General features: G+C 34.9%; 1 protein-coding gene across 1 annotated transcript in view; it reads left to right on the top strand.

Moving 5' to 3' along the window:
• The window catches only part of LOC144977126 (uncharacterized), a 136,651-nt gene that overhangs the window by 57,264 nt on the left and 56,860 nt on the right, over positions 1-22,527 (top strand). The window contains exon 2 of the mRNA XM_078921953.1: positions 572-2,040. Coding sequence (XP_078778079.1) covers positions 1,098-2,040 — 943 coding nt within the window. The 5' untranslated portion in view covers positions 572-1,097. The remainder of the gene's footprint in view (positions 1-571; positions 2,041-22,527) is intronic.

Genomic DNA, 22,527 nt, shown 5'->3' with positions numbered 1-22,527 from the left:
ACCAACACACATATCTCTGTGCAACCATGAACTTTTATAGTCTGGATAATACTGTTAAGTGAGAATTACTCATAAGAGTGGATGGCAAAAACAATAACAAAGACCCGAGTGACGTCAACTTCGAACTATCTATAGATAGTATGCACTTGGCTAAAAAGCTCATAACATTGCCATCCGGAAGTATAACGGACCAACACACAAAACTGTTTGTATCCATGAACGTTTATAGTCAGGTTAATACAGTTCAGTGAGCATTACTCATAAACGCGGATGGCACCCGATGACGTCAACTTCGAACTATCTATACATGCTCTATGTACCTTAATGTATTTAACCAGACAACAGACGCACTCGTATTTAAAAATAAAGTCCTACATACAACTCGTCCTTCAAATATTAGGTTTGAAAGTTTTTGCCAAGATGAGGGTCATTTAAATCGATCGATGTTTGAAAGACAAAGTTTTCGACGAAATTTTAAAATATGTGTTTTTCCAAAGTACGGCAGTTAACAGATTATACATTGAAAGATAATTATATGTATTTTTAATGGGTTTTTTTCTGTTTTAAACAGGTGATGAAATAATGCCAGCCTTTCCTTCTGAGTTCTGGAGACCTAGGGACGACTCAGGAAAATGTGAACAATGTCGAATTATCCATCTTGCATGATCCCAACAATAACACATGCATCACTATTAGACCAAAACATTCAACCAAGAAGTGTCTATCAGTCAACCTATATTCCGTATGGCACTATGGAATGGTATATGTCACAATTAAAACCATTAAAATTTTGGAATATGCCGGTTCAAAGAAGTCTTTCATTTCTTGAACTTCGCTTGTTTTCGTAGACTTCATTAGTTAAAACGTGTCATCAGCTACGCAACGAGTCATGCGCTTACTTTTCACGATGTATATTACGTGATACTTCAGTGTTTTCGGCATGTCAGGCCTTTTTCCGGTTAGCTTTTGATTGTGCCCTCTGAAAAATAAATTCTGCATTTAATTAACAAGTAGTAGATTTATACACTTTAGACAATATTGTTTAGACTTAGCATGCGATTTGATTTTCGATCACAGCTGTCACTTTCACCGAAAATATGATATCTTCAAACAAATTATCATCGCGGTTTCATTGCCTTCTGGTCAATTTTCTATTATTTTATTGGATGGTAATTTTAGTTGTCTCAAAAGTTCAAGCCTTTCCTTCAGAAGTTTTCGACGACAAATATCAATTTACAAAAGAGGGTGATATCAACTTGGGAGCCATACTGTCTATTCATGGCAAATACCGTATGAACGATGGCAAAATTTCACGTTCTAGGTTTAAAACCAACGCCACTCCGGCACCGGAAACAGGAACTAATGTTGCCACATCCGGGAAAGAAAGTGAAAGGTCACGTTTTGTTAAGGAAAGTCAGAATGATAATAAAAATATTGGCGATTTGGAAGCTAGGGACGGTTATGGTGCAAGACAAGAAACGCAATATAAATCCAACTCAAAAATCAAAGAACTTCCCTCCGAAATGCCATTAATTGTTGACGATTCAGAATCAAAGATTATATCTACTGAATCAAATAATCCTATGGCATCAGTGCAGGATGGATTTTCACAAAATGTAAGGAATGACGTGATCAGCAATATAAATTGTAGCACAGTTCTTGATATTAGAGAATACAGGAAACATTGCTCACAACCTAAAAGCTCGAAGGTCAAACAATTTGACCTTCGAGGAAAGATGGCTACTCCGACACATCTCAAGTTGGAAAACAATCCAAATATTAATCATGAGTCTCATAGCAACAAAAGATCTGTCTCTGGAACAACACAATCGGAGAAAACAACTCCATCCTCGCCAACAACTACACCTAGCACCACTTTTTTCACCAGAAGTGAGAAAAGTCAAATGTATGATTCCCCATCAGAGAGAATATGCAGCCCAGAAATAGCAAATTTTCAATCATTGGAGAATATGGTGGCAATTTTATTTGCTTTGGATGAGATAAACGCAAGGAAGGATCTCCTACCGGATATTGAAATAGGTTAGTAATTTTTTTCTTATTTTAAAATTGACAACCTCTTACGTACAGCAGCAAACAAACGTATTATTAAACTATCCAATACAGTCAAATACAAAAGGAACATACCAAATTCCCTAGAAGTAAAATGCAAGGGGACTAGATTTTAATAAAATATCCATTATACTTTGATTTTCAAGTTGTCCTGATACATTATAACACACATAATTACTTACCCCCTCTACCTTTTCTTTTTCAAATCTTTCAGACATTTTCTGTTCTTTTTTTTTTCCAACAATGTTTGGATAATTGGCTCTTTGTTCGCATAATGTTTTGCAATTTTCTCTTACAGATATAAATCGCCATTTTTCATCTCGGTTTCAAACCGTTTCTCTGATACCAGTTAAAAGCACAGAGCCACGGCAGTCGGTGTGCTGCAATGATTTGATGATTTCTGTGGGGAACTAGCAAGTCAAACATTAGAAAAACATCCGAACTGACGGTTATCACAACAAAAAAGTAGAAATAAATATAGATAGACGTCATGTTAAAAGAAAGCATGCTTTAAACAGTGTTTAATTATAGATCATCGTGGTGATAGATTGATCAGCTGTAAGTTACTACGGAAATTGAATACACCATTAAAAATCAGCGTGCAAACTTTCATGTCAAATATTACAGTCAGAATTTTAATAAGTGGCGCGTCTTTTTCTTCTTTTTCTCAACTGTCCCTCAATGCACAGCTGCAAAAAATTTGCATGAACCTTTGAATCCATTTGTTTTAATTAAAAAATATTTTTCATGAATTTTAAAACAATAAGAAAGGATTTCGCTTATTACAACTATATCAAAATCGATAACTGGTAAGGATCGGAACTCATAGATGATTTACTACTGTAATTACGAATTTTCGGCTTATCCCTTTTGAGGGAATTTGTTAAAATGGAATGTTCGGTTAATTGAAACGTATATACAGTTCAAACAGTATCTGAATATGAAGGAACGAATGGCAATCCTTAACTATCAGACACATCTACATTTTATAACTATCAATACACATTACTAATGAATTCAAATGATAGTGAATATTAAGCGCTTCCAACATTATTTTAATTGCAAAATTTTGAGAAATTGTGGTTATGCCAAAGATCACATAATTGTTGTTTTTGATTTGTTTTGTTTTTTTGTAGACTGGTCAAAAGTAGAAAGTCATCATGCAAATGTCAGGGTTGATTGTGAAATTCCAATTCCATAGCCGTCCTCCTTAATGGCTTATCGATATCGCAGCTTTAAAAAAAAAACGTTCGTGAATAGATACAATTTTTCAGTTATGTAAACAGCATTCATCGTTAATTTGACAATTTCGAGTATATATCACTATTTCAAATGTTTTAAAGCTAGATATTTTATATCAATCTTTGGTCATTGCTACATAATGTAGATAAAATGCATTAACTCATAAATACAAAATTGGATGCAAACTGCATAAGTTGTAACTTTACAACAGTTAAAGCGCATTGCTTTTATTCGGAAACTAGTATGGCGTGAACTCATAATCACTAGCCGGAACTACCGCGTTTTTGGAAAAACAATGAATTCATCTCATACTTTGTGGGGTGCGTAACTTTACATATATAACAGTGTAAAATCTCTACTTTTATGACAGCGGTTTTAAAGTAATTTTTTTTATAGATAGATTGGACAAATTGATTCGAAGGTTGACACAAATTTTTACAACTTTTGATAGAGGGACAGCTGAGAAAAACTAGAAAAACACGCACCATTAATAAAAGAAAATGACTAAAATAAAAAAAAATGAGCCTCAACTTGAAGTAAATTTTCAAAGTAAATGACAGTTCCAAACCGCTTTGTGGCTTTAATGTCGTTCTAATGTATTTGTTGGCATTTTTAAAGCATTTGCACTAAATCTGCTTTCGAATTTTCAATAATCCCTCCCTAAATCGTAACTGAACCGTCTCCGTGATTAGGAAGTTCCACAGTTGTATCTGGACAATATCTTTCAACTTTAAAACGATGAAAATGATAAATTTGGAAGCAGGTACTGGAAAGACTGTTTTTTTTTTTTTTGGAGGATGGCTTTTATTTCTTGTAGTTTTCTTTCTCGTTTTGTCTGGCACTGTTTTATACACACATTATCAGACCTTTAAAAGGATAACACCGTATTCCCCTATCTTTATTGCCAAGGTCAAGGAGGTTTTCTTCCGAAAACAGGACATTACTCCATTTACTCGAATTCCACTGTTAATGAGATGTTTGTTTCCCACTGAAATCTATATATTAATTTTGTTCTTTTAAAAAAGACAGGACTCGTTAAAAATTGTAGGTATATAATATGGCCGCAATCCGTTTTCAAACAAACGCCAAGATACGGTGCTGGCAAAAAAACGTCAATTTTGTGCGGCTATGTGGTCTAGCGGTATGACACTCGCTTTCGGATCGGAAGGTCCTGGGTTCGAGCCTCGCGCTCGGCACATAGGTGAGTCCTTGGAAAAGACTCTTTACTCACATTCACTCACCGTACTCAGGTGTAAAATGAGTACCTGTCCGTTAACAGCGTTGTCTTTGTCTGAAAATTTGTAATATCGCCTAACAGGCGTTATGTCCCGTCCTACATGTTAAATGTTGCTGTTGACCTGGGACCCCTTGTAAAGCGCTTTGAGCATGTTTAGTGGATATTGCGCTATATAAAAGCTCAATTTCAAGCATAGAAGACGACAAAGATGCGGAAAGAAAGCGATTTTCATTATGGACAGCAAAGATTATTTTATCCTCTTTTAATGTTCTACGAAGTCGCCCTTGGCGAGGACGATCTGTTACTGTACCGGTTAGTTGATCTTTCCTAACAATAGAATAATATACTGACCTCCAGGTATCATTGTTTTTTTTACCAAAAAAATCTCTGTCACAGACATTATAACTGCTTTAGCATGACCAATAAATGGAGCTCTGGTTTCATTGTTGAGATGAGGCCTTGTGACAGGTTGTTGTTTAATGTCGTTAGAGGGTTATAAAATATATTCATACCGTGTCTTAAGGATTCGTGCTATCATCATCATCATCATCATCATCATCATCATCATCATCATCATCATCATCATCATCAGCATCATTATCATCATCATCATCATCATCATCAGCAGCAGCAGCAGCAACAGCAGCAGCAGCAGGAGTAGCAGCAGCAGTATTATCATAAACACCCGTACACTGCCATCATCACCATCATCATCATCATCATCATCATCATCATCATCAAAATAACCCTCTACCACTACCACCAACATCACCACCACCACCACCACCACCACCACCATCATCATCATCATCACCATCATCATCATCATCATCATCATCATCATCATCATCAACAACATCATCATCAACAACATCATCAACAACAACATCTCCTTCATCACCACCATTATTACCATAGTTGCCAACAACCACATTATTGAGACACTATTGAGACAAAACAAAACCATTTCTCATTATACCTAATATTACTCTCCTCGGTACTGTCTTCAAATCTTTACATTTTAAAATCTCATCCATCTGTTTAAAAAGATCTCCCTAACGAACAGGGTCGTTATCTACCAACTTCCATTCATTAACAAAACACGGTTATCTCCCTTTTGGCCAGAAAACCAATAGACTATTATTCCTCCAAAACTCATTTGTGAAAATTTAACCATAAGACTCGTCCCTAATATGTTTGAGAGCTTTTGACAAGTTGGGGGTCATTTTAATCAATCGGTATTTGAAGGCTTACTTTTCTGGCCAAAAATTTGAAAATGCCCTTTTTATGGCAGTAATATTAAACTATATCTACTATTTTTATGGAGGACGCTGATCACTTAATGGTCCAAAAAGTTTTAAACGGAAGGCCTCTTTGATCCAAGACAGTTTGAACCGTTATGAGTCATTTTAGTTTATCAATGTAATATGAAGTAAATGTTTTCTGTCCGAAATTGAAAAGCTGTTTTGCTTTTGCCTGGTAGAAAACTCTGTTAAAGACACGCTGGATTAAGGAGCGAAGAATTTACTAGAAAATACTGATGTAAATGTGTGTGTGTGTGTGTGTGTGTGTTTGTGTGGGTGTGTTTGTGTGGGTGTCTGTTGTGGGAAGAGGAGGAGGAGAAGAAGAAGAAGAAGAAGAAGAAGAAGAAGAAGAAGAAGAAGAAGAAGAAGAAGAAGAAGAAGAAGAAAATGAAGAAGGAGGAGGAGGAGGAGGAGGAGGAGGAGGGAGGAGGAGGAGGAGGAGGAGGAGGAGGAGGAGGAGGATGAGGAGGAGAGGATATGGATGATGATGCCTTGGAAGGTAAATGTAAACAAGAATAAATTACTTGGGCCGATTGATCAAATTGGAGTTATGAAACTTTCTAAATGCAATATCTAGGGATATAACTATCTATTTCTCTCTCTATCCTCTCTCTCTCTCTCTCTCTCTCTCTCTCTCTTCTCTCTCTCTCTATATATATATATATATATATATATATATATATATATAGATATATATATATATATATATATATATATATATATATATACATCTGTCTGTCTGTCTATCTCTCTATCTATCTATCTATCTATCTATCTATCTATCTATTTATCCATCTATCTATCTATATATCTATCATATATGTCCATCTCTCTACCTATCTAGTCTATCTTTCTAATTATCTAGTATATTTAGAAATATATATTTACACACACAGTCATACACGACACACATTCACATATAAACAAAATACCCTCAAACATACACGTCCAACACAAAAACATATATTATTCAATTGATATGGAGCAAGTCAAAATAACCGATCTAAAAAGTAAACAAACAAATAAACAAACAAAAAATGATAAAAGAATTAACAAGAAAAGAGTAGATAGAAACTTTCACGTTGTTGAAATATTTAAATTGTCAAAACATGAGTGATATATAATGGATCACTTTAAAGTTCTCATCATTCGTTGTCAAAAACGTAAATGAAAAATATATGGAATCGTTCATTCGTTGCATATTATGACATTGAATTGCTTCATGATATTAATTTGTCAGGTAAGGTTTTAAGCAGGCAAGCAATAGCGACGAGTCATCAAAGAATCTTTGATTCAAGATCAATCAATCACAACAACTTAGTGCGATGTGCTAGAACCAGTAGATTGGACCCAGTTTCTATAGTGTTAAAAGGGGTATAACAGTAAATATGGGGGTCCCGATAGCCCAGTTGATAGAGCACTCGCCTCACACGCAAAGGGACCGAGATTGAGCTCGGGTGATGTCGAAACGTGTCTACCTCGCAGTAGTAGCTGGGTCTGTTAGATCTGGCCAAATAATAATAATAATAATAATAATAATAATAATAATAATAATAATAATAATAATAATAATAGTTTTTTGACAAGATGTGAGTCATTTTAATCTATCGATATTTTAAGGACGTGCTTTCTGGCCAAAATTTTAAAAAATTGTTGTTTTTTTTCCCCGACTAGGCTACGGCAATGTAATTACCAATGTTTCAACCTGTTTTTTTTGTTTACATTATTCTCAAGATAAGGAAGGGGTCTATAAATAAAGACTGGAGCGAATTTCTAATTTGGTTTTCATTCAATCTTGTTATGAATATTACTTGTTACTTGTCGATTTTGGCACATTATCTGAAAGAAATTATCGTCCTTACTAGTTCTTTCTGTTATCACTATTGCAATTCAAGACAAATGGATTTCCCAGTATTATCAAAATTAGTATTGACGTTGCAATTATTGAAACAAGATTTTTCAATTCCATATAACTTTCGTTGTTATATCTAATCTGAAAAAATTGGATACATTACGACATTGTAATCCCGTTGTTTGAATAGGCCCTCAAACCACTTAACAGATTGTGTGCAAACACTGAACGTTTTTCGTCTCAATTAATTACGATCGGCGTATGCTAGTAAAGATTCCTACATTCGACTACAACTTGAAATCGAGTAATAGCGATGTTTTCATGATACTATTTCTTCTATCATTATCACCAAGGCAATCCTGTGTTTGATAGTTTTTCAGTTTTTCGAGATCAAGATTTATCAAACACTTTTTAAACGTGTATACATTTGGCCAGTTTGATGTAACAAACATAATATTATTATTCACCTAACGTAAAATGTTGACCATGCCAACTACTAGACTAACTGTAGCTGTTATGTTAATTTGTGTTTTAATTCAAATCAGAGACACTCTAATACGTGTCTCAATTCATATTCAGTACCATTTGACGTATTTCAAGACAAGTTATCATATTGGAATCAAGTTTTGAATATCGATTGATTTGATTGGCTAAGATTACGATGGAATGATTCTCTACGAATTTGTAGCGTTTCATTTTCTTACCCACGGGGTAAGATTTGGTCGCAGACCGGGGCTCAGCTTGTTTCGTATAAAAACACCATCATTCTATATCCTAATAGGAATAGATAAATCAAATAATAAAAGTGCGTTTATTCATTTTCAAGTGAATCTTTTCTTTAGTTTCTATCTTGAAAAAAGACCAAGATCTAGCCCCAGTGCATCGCCGTGGCGGCAGGCAATATGGGCTAAATGTTTTGCTCAAGGAAAAAAACGAGATGCCGAATCAGGGCTCAAAACCGGGTTTCTTGGATGGAAAACCCACTCGGCCATCTCGTCCCTATATACAGCTACGTACATATTATGAGCACATAAAGCAAAAACAAGTAATACATTCATTGATATAAATAGAATCAAAGACCAAAACGTCACAAAACACACTATTGTATTCTGGCCACAAACTGCCAGTTGATACAAGAACACTGTCATGTCTCGAAAAACATATATTATTTGTAAATTTTGGCCGGGAAACTCGTCCTCCCAATTATTTCGATCGATTAAAGTGACTCTCTCCTTGTCAAAAACTTTCAAACCTGGGACTTCAAAAGTCAGGATAGTGCACCTCCCAATGTGATGTGTCAAAAAGTCGTAAACCTTATCAGAAAAGTTGGAGTTCATTTGTATTTATTTACATGTAATACGAGATACCAGATTTCTGGCAAAAATGTACTTTATCCTGATTTTCACCTTTTGATTACAGATTCCGTTTTCGGTTCATTTAAATTTATTACCATTTTGAGGTGGTCGGTTACACGACAAGTTATGAAGGTATTTGTGATGCTGGCCATAAAAGGTTTAATTGTTGATTCAAGCCATATTATCCTGTCAGGTCAGTTTGACCTCTAGCTTTATAGATATCGTTTGACATGCCACATTCATCGTGTTACAGTTTACATATCCGATAAAGGTCATTTTGGGTTGATAAGTTAAATAGAATGAGCTTTATAAACAGCACAACATACTTTTACCGTCTGTATCAATATTTTTAACGATTAAAAGAATACATTCGTTTGTTCATCTAGATGAGGGGAACATTGTGCGTACAGTGAAAAATAATATTGAAAAGTACACTTTGTTTCATTTATTTATTCATTTTTTGAATATTCATTTATCTTTTCACTTAATCAGTTACATAATTATGAATATTTCTTATTTCACTTTTGATTTTTCTTTGTTTCGATTTCTTCTTAATTTCATCCCTGTAGACTTGATATTATTGAAGGTCAATCTCTCTCACTCTCTCTCTCTCACTCTCTCTCTCACTCTCTCTCTCTCTCTCTCTCTCTCTCTCTCTCTCTCTGTCTATATATATATATATATATATATATATATATATATAAATATATATAATATATATATATATATATATATATTATATATATATATATATATATATATATATATATATATATATATATATATATATAATGTGCGGTATGAAGCCATAGTCATAAACTGATAAGCATGCAATTTAAAAATAAATCAATAAATGAATAAGTACATATATAAATAGATAAAATAAATAAATAAATTGATTGAAAAAGAAATAAAAAGAAATATATTTTAAAATCACGTTAAAAAAACAACTAGTTAAATATCTATTCTTTAGAAAATATGATTGAGAGTCAAAATTGTTCCGTACATTTTGGCCAACGCGCACAGAGTTACTGACAAATGTAAAAATTATAAAACGATCTTTTACCGATTGATATATATCTATGTAACTTCCAAACCTTTCTTAAATTAAAGGTAAATCTATCACCCGTTGACTCAAATGATGATTTATAAAATCTGCTAGGGCCCAATGATCGGTCATTTCATGTTGGGAATCACCATATGGCCGCATTGTTTCCAAATTCAATTGCACGCACCTACGGACTTTATTACCGGAGCAAATTTGATTGTTCATTGCTAAAGAGATTCGTCTCGATCTATGTTAATTTCCGCGATACACCAGTATAATATTTGAAATAGACGAGTGCATGTTGGTAACAACCTTTGTGTCCCCGCAAATATTGCTGGTTCTCCACTAGTATGATAAAAAAAGTAGACTAACATCATGAAGACTCATTTTGGATGTATCTCATTCCTGAGTTGAAAAGAAAAAGAGAGAAAGTACAAAAGAAAACAAGAAAAAAGATGGGGAAAATATAGAGAGAAATGTGAGCTTTACATTAAGATATATAAAGAAAAATAATTTTTTTTTAATTTGAAGAGACAAAACTCATCTTCCTTACTGACGGCATTTATTTATTGAATCTCATTCTTTTTTGGATTAAATTCAATTCCATGCATCAGAGTAACCCCCCCCCCTCCCACCCCCATCAACTTCCATGGCTGTCCCAGGGGTTACAGGCTTTTTTTGTAGTCTCCCTCCAGATCTCACGTTCTCTCTATGTTTAAAGGAGTGTTCGTGCTGCCATTCCAGAGAATTCCTTAATCTGTTTGAATAGGGTCAGTCTTTGTTTGCCCCACTCTCGTTTTTCATTCATTTTGAAATGTTGTTCCACTACTCCACATGATCTTAAATCCATTTTACATATCACTCCTTCGTCTTTCCATCTCATTTATGATATTCCCAAAATGTGGATATTTATCTGTTTCATTTCTTTCAATAAATTGTCTAATTTTCCTTTATGGGCGAGTGTACGCACATTCCATGTTCCAATTTTAATTTTTGTTAAATTCTCATTTAGTCGCACAGTAGTTGGCTGGCGGTCAAGTATGACCTGGCGAACATCACGATCCCGACCGAGCGAGGCAGCATCATCTTGAGATGAGTTGCTCCAATTTACGCTGTTGTGGATGTGATTTGCGAAACTACTCATGAAGCTTACTTGGCAATAATACAAGAATGATTTGTCATTGCCTATTCTTGTCGTCCCCTGCTGTTAGCCAGGTTAATTTGGTTTGTTTCCATTCGACACCACAAGGATATTGCAATCGGGCTTGACAGTGTTACATCTCAGAGACTCCCATCATCATTGCGGAACGGAGTATGAATATATTTGTACGTCCGATGATCGAACGCAATTATGGGCTTGATTTAACATTATTGCTATGGACAATTCTTGGGGGGGGGGGGTTTGAGAGTATTTCCATTACAACAATGAAGCCACAACAACTTGGGCTGTCAGACCTGTAAATAAGTACACGTCGGAGTTACATCATAATGCCGTTTTAATCCGATTGGTCAAAAATAGGAAGTTCGTCATTAGTGCAGAATACTTTTCATCAAATTTGAGATCACTGCCTTTCTCTGGAAAAAAAACTCTTTAAAAAATGTAGGCTAGAAAACTCGTCTTTCAAATATCCATCGATTGAGATGACCTTTATCTTGTCAAAAACTCGCAAACTTTTGAGGGGCTCTTGAAAAAATTTGACAAGATCAGGGTCATTTTCAACGATCGTTGAAGAAACAGTTTTCTGGCCAAGATTTTCAAAAATTGTATTATTTTTTTTTCAGAAAACGGCAGGTTACTTCATTACAGTAGGGTAGACTTAAGATCAGAAACACAAACAAATAAGACAAGCATAATGTAGCCAAGCTTGTTTGTGTGGAAATCTGGCAGTCTTTGAATTTAGGCCCAGATTTGAGGGTAGAAAAATTGTGTCGAGGAAGATGTATGAGAGACTTAAGAAAAAATGTTAAAGAAATAAAACAATGAGGATGCAGGAGGAGAAAACATAAAAAAAGTTGTGATGAAATGGTAGGCAAATGACTCAGAAATAGAAGGGAACGAAGTAAGTGAAAGAGGGGGAGAAGGATGAGTAGGAGAAAGGGGAAGAAGAAGATGAGGAGGAGGTGGAGGACATAGAGCAGAATGATAAGGACAAGCAGTGTACAATGTGCGGGGTGATGAGGATTAGGAGGAAGAGTTTGAGGAAGAGGAAGTTGAGGCAAAGGAGTAGGAGGAGGAGGATAAGGAAGAAGAAGAGACGGACAAGGGCAAGTAGTATAAAATAGAAGGAAAAAGAGGAGGAGGAGGAGGAGAAGGAGAAGAGGAGGCGGAGGAGAAGAAGAAGAAGAAGAAGAAGAAGAAGAAGAAGAAAGAGAAAGAAGAAGAAGAAGAAGAAGAAGAAGAAGAAGAAGAAGAAGAAGAAGAAGAAGAAGAAGAAGAAGAAGAAGAAGAAGACAGAGAAAGAAAAAGTAGACGGAACTTTTTCAAAGGATCTCACTGCCTTTTCATTCACTTAGAAAAGACTCATCTCTCTTTGAAAACTGTTTTGTAAATGATTTAATCCAAATGCTACCGGAATGTTCCCATTTCCGCATAGCTCAAATCAATACAGTGGCACAAACACACACATACACGCTCACACACACACACACACACACACACACACATTCACATGCATGTTCATGCACATCGTTAACAACCAACATCATTTCAAACACTTAAAAAATCCTCATTAACTGATCGGCTTCTTTTAACAAGATATTATTTAAAATCTCCTTATCTTAACTCTCTTAGTTTTGTTTATATTATCATACTTTCGAGTTTCACATAATCGCACGCCCCCTCCCCCCACCCCACCCACTCCCTTTCCCTCCCCACGTCACACTCACCTTCTCATACGCCGCCCTCCTTCACTCACTATAACATAAAGATGCAAAAGCAAGACCAGGAAACATCATCTATCTCTAAAAAAATATTCTCGTTTAGATGTTCAGATTTATTTTCCACGCAGGAGCTATTTTGTCATTTCCTTGATTGGGGTTTTTTGTTTACTGTTTTTATTTACTTTAGTTTTTTCGATATCTTTTTTTCTTCTTTTTTTTTCTCTTCTTTTTTGGTTGCTTTTTTATCTCAGGAATAGTAGTTGAGTGGTATGGTGCTCATTCAGTTGAAGTTAATCCTGATTTTTGTAGCGTTTAACGTATGAGTATAATAACAATTCCTTGCTATCCTTTTACATTGGACAATCGTCTATTGCAAGTAATTTCCGCTAGGTGTAACAGCCCCATAAGTGAGGTCAGATTGGGATCAGAAAATTGAGCTATAATGAGCTTTTATATTTTGAGCGTTTAAAAAGAAAATTAATATATGGTACTCTGAAAAAATCCCACATTTTAAAGAGTTTGGCCAGAAAACTCTTCCTTTAAATTTCGATCGATTACAACGACTCACATCTTGTCAAAAAACCTTAAAACTGGGGCTTCAAAAAAGACTTCAAAGAAGTCCCATATTTTAGATTTTTTGACAAGATGTCTGCCATTTTAATCGATCGATATTTGAAGGACGAGTTTTCTGGCCAAAATATTAGAAATGTGTTGTCTGTTTTGTTTTGTTTTTTTTTTCCTTAAGTACGGCAGAGATAATATTATAATAGTGCACTTTCACCTACATCCTGTGTATCCATGGTTGCAGACATCCTTTTGACATGTTTTTGTTGGCTTGATTTTTTCGTTCGTGTTTAAAAAAAAAAAACACTTTTTGTTTTGTGTTTTTATTTTGTTGTTCTTTTTTTTTTGGTTCTTTTTAGGGTGTTATTTTTTGTTTGTTTGTTTTTGTAATTTTTTGTCGATGGGATGGGGGTTATTTTCTATTTTATAAATATTAAAAGCAAAGCTTTACAAACTTAGCTCAAGCAAGCTCTTGTATGCTATTAGGACTCTGAGGACGTAAGAATTAATCAAAAATACCCCTATTCATCACGTGCCAACCGACTACTGCTGTAATTGTTTTTACGATGATAATTTGAAAGAAGAAAACTTCTCTTTATGACCAAAACAATTTAGAATTGACACATCCTGTGATTTGTCTTCAAGAGGTTGGCATGAAAAGTTTTTGGTATCGAATCACGCTGGGTCATTTCGCAATTAAAGGATTGTTTATACAATGTGTGTTTTTTTTTTTTCTTTCTCGCTTTGTCTGGCACTGTTTCATACACACCTTTTAATATACTATTGATGATATGCTCTTAGCTAAATTACTTACAACGTACTAACACACAAAAACCACCTGTAACCTTTAACGTTTGATATGATTTAGTGAGAACTGAGTGACGTCAACTTTGTTATTTCTATATTACTTCGCCAGCTATCCGCTTAATGTGCTCAAAGCGCTTTACATGGGGACAAATGTCAACAGCAACATCTAAGGAGTAGGACTAGACTCGATATGCGTCAACTGCTCACGGGAAAATGTTGATTTAATCCACAAGGGAAATTAGAACGTTATTAAAAATGATCAAAAACCTCAATAAAACTGAAACAAGAGGCCATCGGGGAAATTAGCGAGCAGATTTTACTTCATTTTGACTCATAGCATTTGTGAGAAACGTGTTGAGAAATCTAATACACGCATTTATTAACATGCCATTGTTAATGTAAAACAAAGTAAGAATACAATTCCATACTGTGTCAATACATACAATTTGTGATCTATCGCCTCAGTCTTGCATTGTGTTGACTGGTGTACTCTGAAAAGAACTTGATCTTTTTTTATATCGCGCAATATCCACTAACGTGCTCAAAGCATTTTACAAAGACTACCTGACCTACAGCAACCCGTAACATGTAGAACGAGACATGACGCCTGCTTGGCGATATTACATTATTTTCTGATAGAGACAATATTGTGAACGGCCAGGTTTTCATTTTACACCGAGTACAGTGAGAGAATGTGTGTAAAAAGCCTTTTCAAAGGACAACTTTGCACCGAGCGAGGCTCGAACTCGTGGTCTTATATCGTGATCCGAAAGATATACTATCACACGACCACATAGCCGCACAAGAGCTCGATTTAAAATTTTGGCCAGAAAACTTGTCCCTCAAATATCGATCGATTAAGATGACCATCTTTATATCTCTCAGACTGGGACTTCACTGAAGTCTATTTCTGCTGCCGTTACTACTACTACTACTACTACTACTACTACTACTACTACTACTACTACTACTACTTCCACTACTACTACTACTACTACTACTACTACTTACTACTACTACTTACTACTACTACTACTACTACTACTACTACTACTACTACTACTAATACTCTGCTACTACTACTACTACTACTACTACTACTACTACTACTACTACTACTACTACTACTACTACTACTATTACTACTACTACTACTACTATTACTACTATTACTAAACCATATTCTCATTTGCTCTTTGAATCAGATCCTTAGTTGGTTCAACAATACGGAAGCTTTACCTATCGACAAATCCTACGTATTTAGTTGACTAAATCCAAGTTGTCTTATGCAAAGCCAGGAACAGACACCAAGGTCTAAATAATCGCATAGAATTAAGACCAAATTTACATTTAAATGACATCACAGTAACATGTAAATATACGAGTCAAAGTGAGTCTTAGGATCCTTTTAAAATAAAAATAAATATAAAATTCCCTTTATTCATCCCATAGGGGAATTTTTTCTCTCGGGTCTATTCCAAGGGAAGACTGGAATAACCCAGACATCAGCCGCAGTGCAGCGCCGCAAATTGAGCTAGGGCGAGGTGACTTGATCAAGGCCGCACAACGCAGTGGCGGGCGACCGAACTCGGTACCTTTCGGGTACGAAGCAAAGAACTTACCGCTGAGCCACGCTGCAATCCTTTTTCCTGGCGTCTGTCTAAATTTAAAGTGATGTGTTCATGTTTTATTGTTTGTGTTACTGAATGAAGATGGGTTTTAATCCCGAAACATTCCGTGTGTGATATTTTGCTTGTTTTGTTTGTTTTCTCGCACTTGTTATACTTACTTTCTTTCATTTTTTCAATAGTCATTAGTCTCTGGCTTTAGGTACCACCGAACGCCGTTGTGAGATGGGTTTAAATTATTTGAAACCACTGGCCTGGCAAAGGACTGTCCCGCTCCACTTTGGGATTCAAACAGATTGGAAGTTAATTGATTCAGGTTTTAAATCCTCCACACGCATTTCCCTGGGGAATCGATACATTATTTGGCTTTCCCATCATTCATTGTTATCTGTTTGTTTGTTTGTTTGTTTGTTTGTTTGTTTGTTTGTTTGTTTGTTTGTTTGTTTGTTTGTTTGTTTGGTCGATATCTTTTTTTCTGTTTTATGTTTGGTTTTGGTTTTTTATTTTTCATTGACCAAAACTAGAAACGTGAAAAGAAGGAAACTAAAAATTCATGCGTCTTAAAAAAACTTTATTACGCCTTATAGTATCTAATGCGCAGGGACGGCTGGTAATAATGGGCAGGGTGGGCAAATACCAGCCTGTTTTTTTCAAGTTATAAGCTGTATTACCAGGTCCGAAATAATCTAATCTAAATTAGATAATTTCAAAAGTTACTACTTAAACTTGATACTTCGTACTGAAATCAATTTGTGTGTATTTTTGATAGATTGCGAATGACCATGCACCCGTAATGCATAAACCAGGATACGCTCCTGTTCTTTTTATCAACCCCCCCCCCCCCCCTCCCCCCCAACCACTCCACTCCGCCCACATCGTCATCTCATCGTCACGTCGCCTGACGGTGAACTAACTCCGATTTTTGCTGTCTGGCCTCTCTAGTACTAGGTCGGGCTAATTCAAATGAGCCCACCTTAATAACCAGTGAACACTGAATAGAGCTTTTGGCAAACGAACTTTTTCTTATTTATTGCCTTACTTGTGCTGGTACCATTGATGTAATGACTTTGGGAAGGTTCCAGTATTGAATTAAATTTATTAACTTACTAATATTATATCAATTTAGTATTAATTTGTGTTGTTTTTATATATTTGTTTATCCATTTAAATTATTTCTTTTTTTTTCTCGTTTTCTTTAAGTACTTCTCAAAACTCATTTATTTAAATTGTTTTCTTATTTGTTTTTTGTTGTTTTTTTGTTTTTGTTTTTTAACAAATTAATTTGTTAGTTTTTTTTATTATTCTTAAAGTAATTACCGCTGTATTTTTATTGCCAGACTAAATAATTTTGCAAAACAATGTAATTTTCTATTGTATTTCCTCTAATAAAACAAAACATTTTATTCAAAAGTCACGACTAAATAAATATTAATACAACCACCATTTTGGTTTTCTCAACAATTGAATTAGTATACGAGAAATACTCTTCTGAGTAAGGAGAGAGTTGAATTCTAAGTTATAGAGGAAATAAAGACTTTAAAGGAAGGGTGGGCAGATTCCGTACTTGCCCGTCCTGAAGCTAATACATACATAAGATAGTTCGCGACGAAGAGGCGGGAAGCTAGGGGTTGGTTGGGGAAGGAGCATAGCACTCTTGTATAGATAGCATTGGGAAGGAGTAAAGATAACACGGTCGTTATTGTGATAGTATAACGAATGCATGAGGAGAGATTGATAACATTCTTTTGTCTTAATTGTATTGTGTGAATTATTGGCGAAAGCCTAAGATTAAATAAACTTTGTAATATCGTATGGTGGTAACCATCATTGTCGACGACATCGTGGTTGTCATCATCATCATCATCATCATCATCATCATCATCATCATCTCATCATCATCATCATCATCATCATCATCATTACACAACAACAACAACAACAACAACAACAACAACACAATATTAACAACAAGTACAACAATCGTCTCCACAACTATCATTCTAACCAACAGCACCACCAAAACCACTATCATAATTACATCCTCCCTCACCGCCTCGTCTTCCTCCTCCTCCTCCACCACCACCACCACCGCTACCACTATTCCAACCACTACCACCACCGGCACAATCATTCTAACCACCAAGACAGCAGTAAAAATGATGCAATTTCAGCTCTGAATGAAACTCGAGTCATATCGCTGTTGTTGCTTCTCGATGAAAACTTTAAGGTTACTACATACTACTGAAAACCAGTAATGTAACAGAAATATTAATCTCGCCGTTGAGGGATTAAAGCATCTCTTTAATTTTTCGAGTGAACGAAATGGACTTCTATTGTCAAGGTGTTGTCGCATTATGTCTCGTCGCTTTAGTTTTTAGTTGTATTCTCTTTCGTGATTATTTTTTGATTACGTTTGGAATAATTAAAATCTACTGGTATTGTCATTTCATTGTGAATGTGATTATTTGTGGTTGAAATATTTTTTTTAAAGGTGAAAAAAAAAAATATAATTAAAAAAAATAATAAATAAATAATATATATATATATATATATATATATATATATATATATATATATATATATATATATAATGACCGGATCATCTTTGCCCAACCACTGTAAATAGGCTAGAACCGCCACTGCTAATGCGACTTTATTGATAACATCTATGACGTTTTATACTATCTATTATAATATTAGAACACCTAAAATCTAGAATTTTATTTTCAAAAGCCATCAGTGATGCCAGATTGTGTATTACATTATACCTTTTCTGATCTTATCCAGAGAGTATATTTTGGCAAGCCAATAATTCTCAATTCTGGATCCTTTTTTGGAAGTTTCAGGTTTGGGTTTTTTAACAAGTGGGGTAGTCAACTTAATCTTTCCATATGTATAAACGTTGATAAAGGGCGAAAAGGCATATAATAATAATAATAATAATAATAATAATAATAATAATAATAATAATAATAATAATAATAATATATAATAATAATAATAATAATAATAATAATTAATATTATTATTATTATTATTATTATTATTATTATTATTATTATTATTATTATATATATAATAATAATAATAATAATAATAATAATAATAATAATAATAATAATAATAATAATAATATATAAAGTTAGTAAACCGTTTTCTGGCCAAAATGAAAATAAATAATAATACACAAATTAACGTGGAAAACAAATAAAATATAATGTATATATTTTATTTGTTTTCCACGTTAATTTGTGTATTGTTGTGCTGACGAAGGGTTTGTACCCGAAACGTCCATTGTCTGTTTTGTTCCCATACGAAGCTTCTCCATTTTCATTCTTTCGTTAGTATCAGACGACCAACAACAACATTACATTGAACTCTCGATAACAATGATGAAACCAGATTGACATCACTGGAAGAATAATATTATATTATCAGGAAAAAGGCACAAGACAGACACAACTGTAAGTGTAAGAGATTTGGCCAAAGTGCGAAGTCGTATAACCTCGAAAGAAGAAGGCTTCAGGTCAGTCAAGACACTATTTAATTTGCTTATATCAATAATTACATCACAAAATTTATATTAAAATTGGTCTGAAGTAATCTTTAATTTTCATATAATATACGCGTAAGATCTAAAGAAAGGCGTCTTGAAGCTTGAATGTAATTATATAAAATGTATGGCCTCTCCTTTTGGAATAAATCAGATTACTGCGGTACTCTGGAAAAACCCATATTATTTTTAAAATTGGCCATAAAACTCGTCCTTCAAATATCTATTGATTTAAAGGACACTCATCTTGGCAAAAACTCTCAAACCTGGGAGTTCGTGAAGTCCCAGGTTTGAGAGTTTTTGTCAAGATGAGGGTCATTGAAATCGATAGATAGTTAAAGGACGAGTTTTATGGCCAAATATTTTAATGGTATCTTCCAGCGTAGGGCAGATTTGGGGTTAATAGATTCAAATTGAGTTTATAAACCTCCTTCCAAATTTCCGTGGGGAATCAATGACTCTCTCTCTCTCTCTCTCTCTCTCTCTCTCTCTCTCTCTGTCTCTCTCTCTCTCTCTCTCTCTCTCCAACACTCTGATGACTTTCTTCTCCAGTGAAAAGAATAATAAGGGAAGTCGGAGAGAATGTTAAATCTTGTTACATCTCATAGTGTTGCTAAAGACATTTTCACACAGCATAAGCTATTTTGAGCTTAGTTATATATTAACTCCCTGTAAAAGAAGAAACGTTTTCAGACACTATTCTATGTCGAGTAATCTTCAAGACAAAATGAGGTGGAAAAGAAAGTATTAATAATTACAGCAATCATACATCATCTTTGGTACAAATCACTACGAATTATTAAAACTTATTAGCAAGGAGAGTTATTGGCGAGATGACTTGATTACATTTTGAAGTGTCCATACAACCGACAAAACACTTTTTATAACTTTTTTAAAAAGAAAGCGTTCATAGACTATATTGATATCTAGATTAAAACTGTTTTGAGTATTACAATGTATTATGATGCCAGTGAGGATGAGAGACGTGCGCACAACCAACATGACGTTCTCTCTCTAATAACTTTTCCGCCGGTGACGTCACAGACTATAGGTGACGTGTAATCAAGGGACGCTACTCTTTCGCTAATCTCATTCCCTATATTTCGATGCACAATGATACAATCTACAGGTCAAATGGCAACAACGAAAATTAATCGGTGTAAAATAAAATAATACATTTTGATAAGAAATTATATTATGGGTGATGTTATGACTAAAAATATTAGAGAGATATCATACTTGAACTACTGCGTTTAACCCTTTCTTTACCAGCCATTCTAAAAATGTTCCTCAAAATTTCACACGCACCCAACACAAAAATAGTTTTTTCTTACTCAAACAGAAATGCAACAAATACATTCTATGCATAAAATTGATCAGCAAAATGAACTCTACAACACAGTGTCACTTTTTATAGCTATATAATAAAACATTTGTCTTTGAATTGTTCTATTTACAAAAGAAGTCTGAATGATAACAGTGCTGGTTGGATCGTAATGAATGTGACGATTTTCCTATGGTTGGTAATGGCAGGGTTTTAATTGTTGTTCTCGTTGCCAATGCGCGCTCTCAAAGTCGCAGATCGGCCTTGGAAACGTTTTCAAAATGACTAACACAGGAGTTCAAAAGCTTACAATGATGTTGTAAATCATTGTCCACTGGACACGAGCAGCTTTTTGTTTACTAAACTCCCACACAGCCATTACTATACATTGAAACGAACTCATCAGCACAATAATAATATTTACAACAAAAGCTGACCCGACTCAAGTTTTAACCCTTTCACGGTCAGACTTGCATTTTTTCTGATCATGATTTACTCTCATTTATTTTGTTCCAACTAAAACTAGAACATTTTTCATCTAGAGACCAGCCGCAGCAATTGTAAATCGGAAGTTAATGGTCTGAAAATGGTAAAACATATCAGGAATGTTGGCCATCTTGGTCATCTGGTCGAATTACCCATTGAAACCGGTGTGTTGGCCATTTGAGTGGTGAACTCTGTTGCTCATATAGGCCAAAGGGCTCTATTGCCCATATAGGCCAAAGGGTTTCTAATGCCCATATTTTTGGCCAAATGGTTCTATTGCCCATATGGTACAAAGGGTTATATTACCCATCTGTGCCAAAGGGTTCTATTCCCCCTCTGGGTCAAAGGGTTATATTACCCATCAGGGTCAAAGGGTTATATTACCCATCTGGGTCAAAGGGTTATATTACACATCTGGGCCAAAGGGTTCTATTGACCATCTGGATCGGTGGGTTCTTTTGGCAATCTGGATTGTTAGGCTCTACGCAGATTCTCACATTTCTCCTTTCCCCTGCTTTGTGATACTGGGGTGTGACTCGGCTTCTGATTTGTATGTCCCTGTTTCGAGTCGCATAGAGGGCGGTGCAAAGTTCAGTCCTTGGAAAGGCTCTTCACTCTCATTCCGGCATAAAAAGAGCACCTGGCCGGTAACAGCCGTATTTCTGTCAGAAAAAATGTTACTAACATGCGTTGCGTCTCTTCTTATACATTAAAAATAAGTTGCTGTATTCTTAGGAGCCTTTGTTAAAAGCATTGATAAAATTCAATGGAAATTGGCCTGTATAAAAGCTCAGGGTATTTTATAATCTAGCCCTTTCCTTGTGGCTTTATGGCCTGGTTCTGGAATGACGATTTCACATAGGTCTTGCCAGTAATCTTTTGCTGAGCAGAAAACATTCAGATGCATTTTCGTTTTGTTACAAAGAGATGCTGAGTTGTTTTTTTTTCTCCTCAGTAAATAATCTTTTCACTAGTTTATTATTTTTAACTTATTTGCACTGTGCGCATTATGAGTGTATCCCTTTTGGCGACAGCCAGTTGTTTATATCTGGTTGAGTTTTTTAATTGTCGCAACCTAAACTCATGCATACGTCTTAAATCAATTTCAATTTTATTATAAGTTGGCCTTTTTTCATGAGTTCTCTTAACCGAAGCATAACTTATCATGGTTTATCAT

Source organism: Berghia stephanieae, chromosome 7, assembly GCF_034508935.2.
Source record: "Berghia stephanieae isolate SIO BIC M18660-M18661 chromosome 7, UCSD_Bste_1.3, whole genome shotgun sequence".
Taxonomy (NCBI): Eukaryota; Metazoa; Mollusca; class Gastropoda; order Nudibranchia; family Aeolidiidae; genus Berghia; species Berghia stephanieae.
Note: the sequence above shows the minus strand (reverse complement) of the source record. Positions and strands in the feature narration are given on the sequence as shown.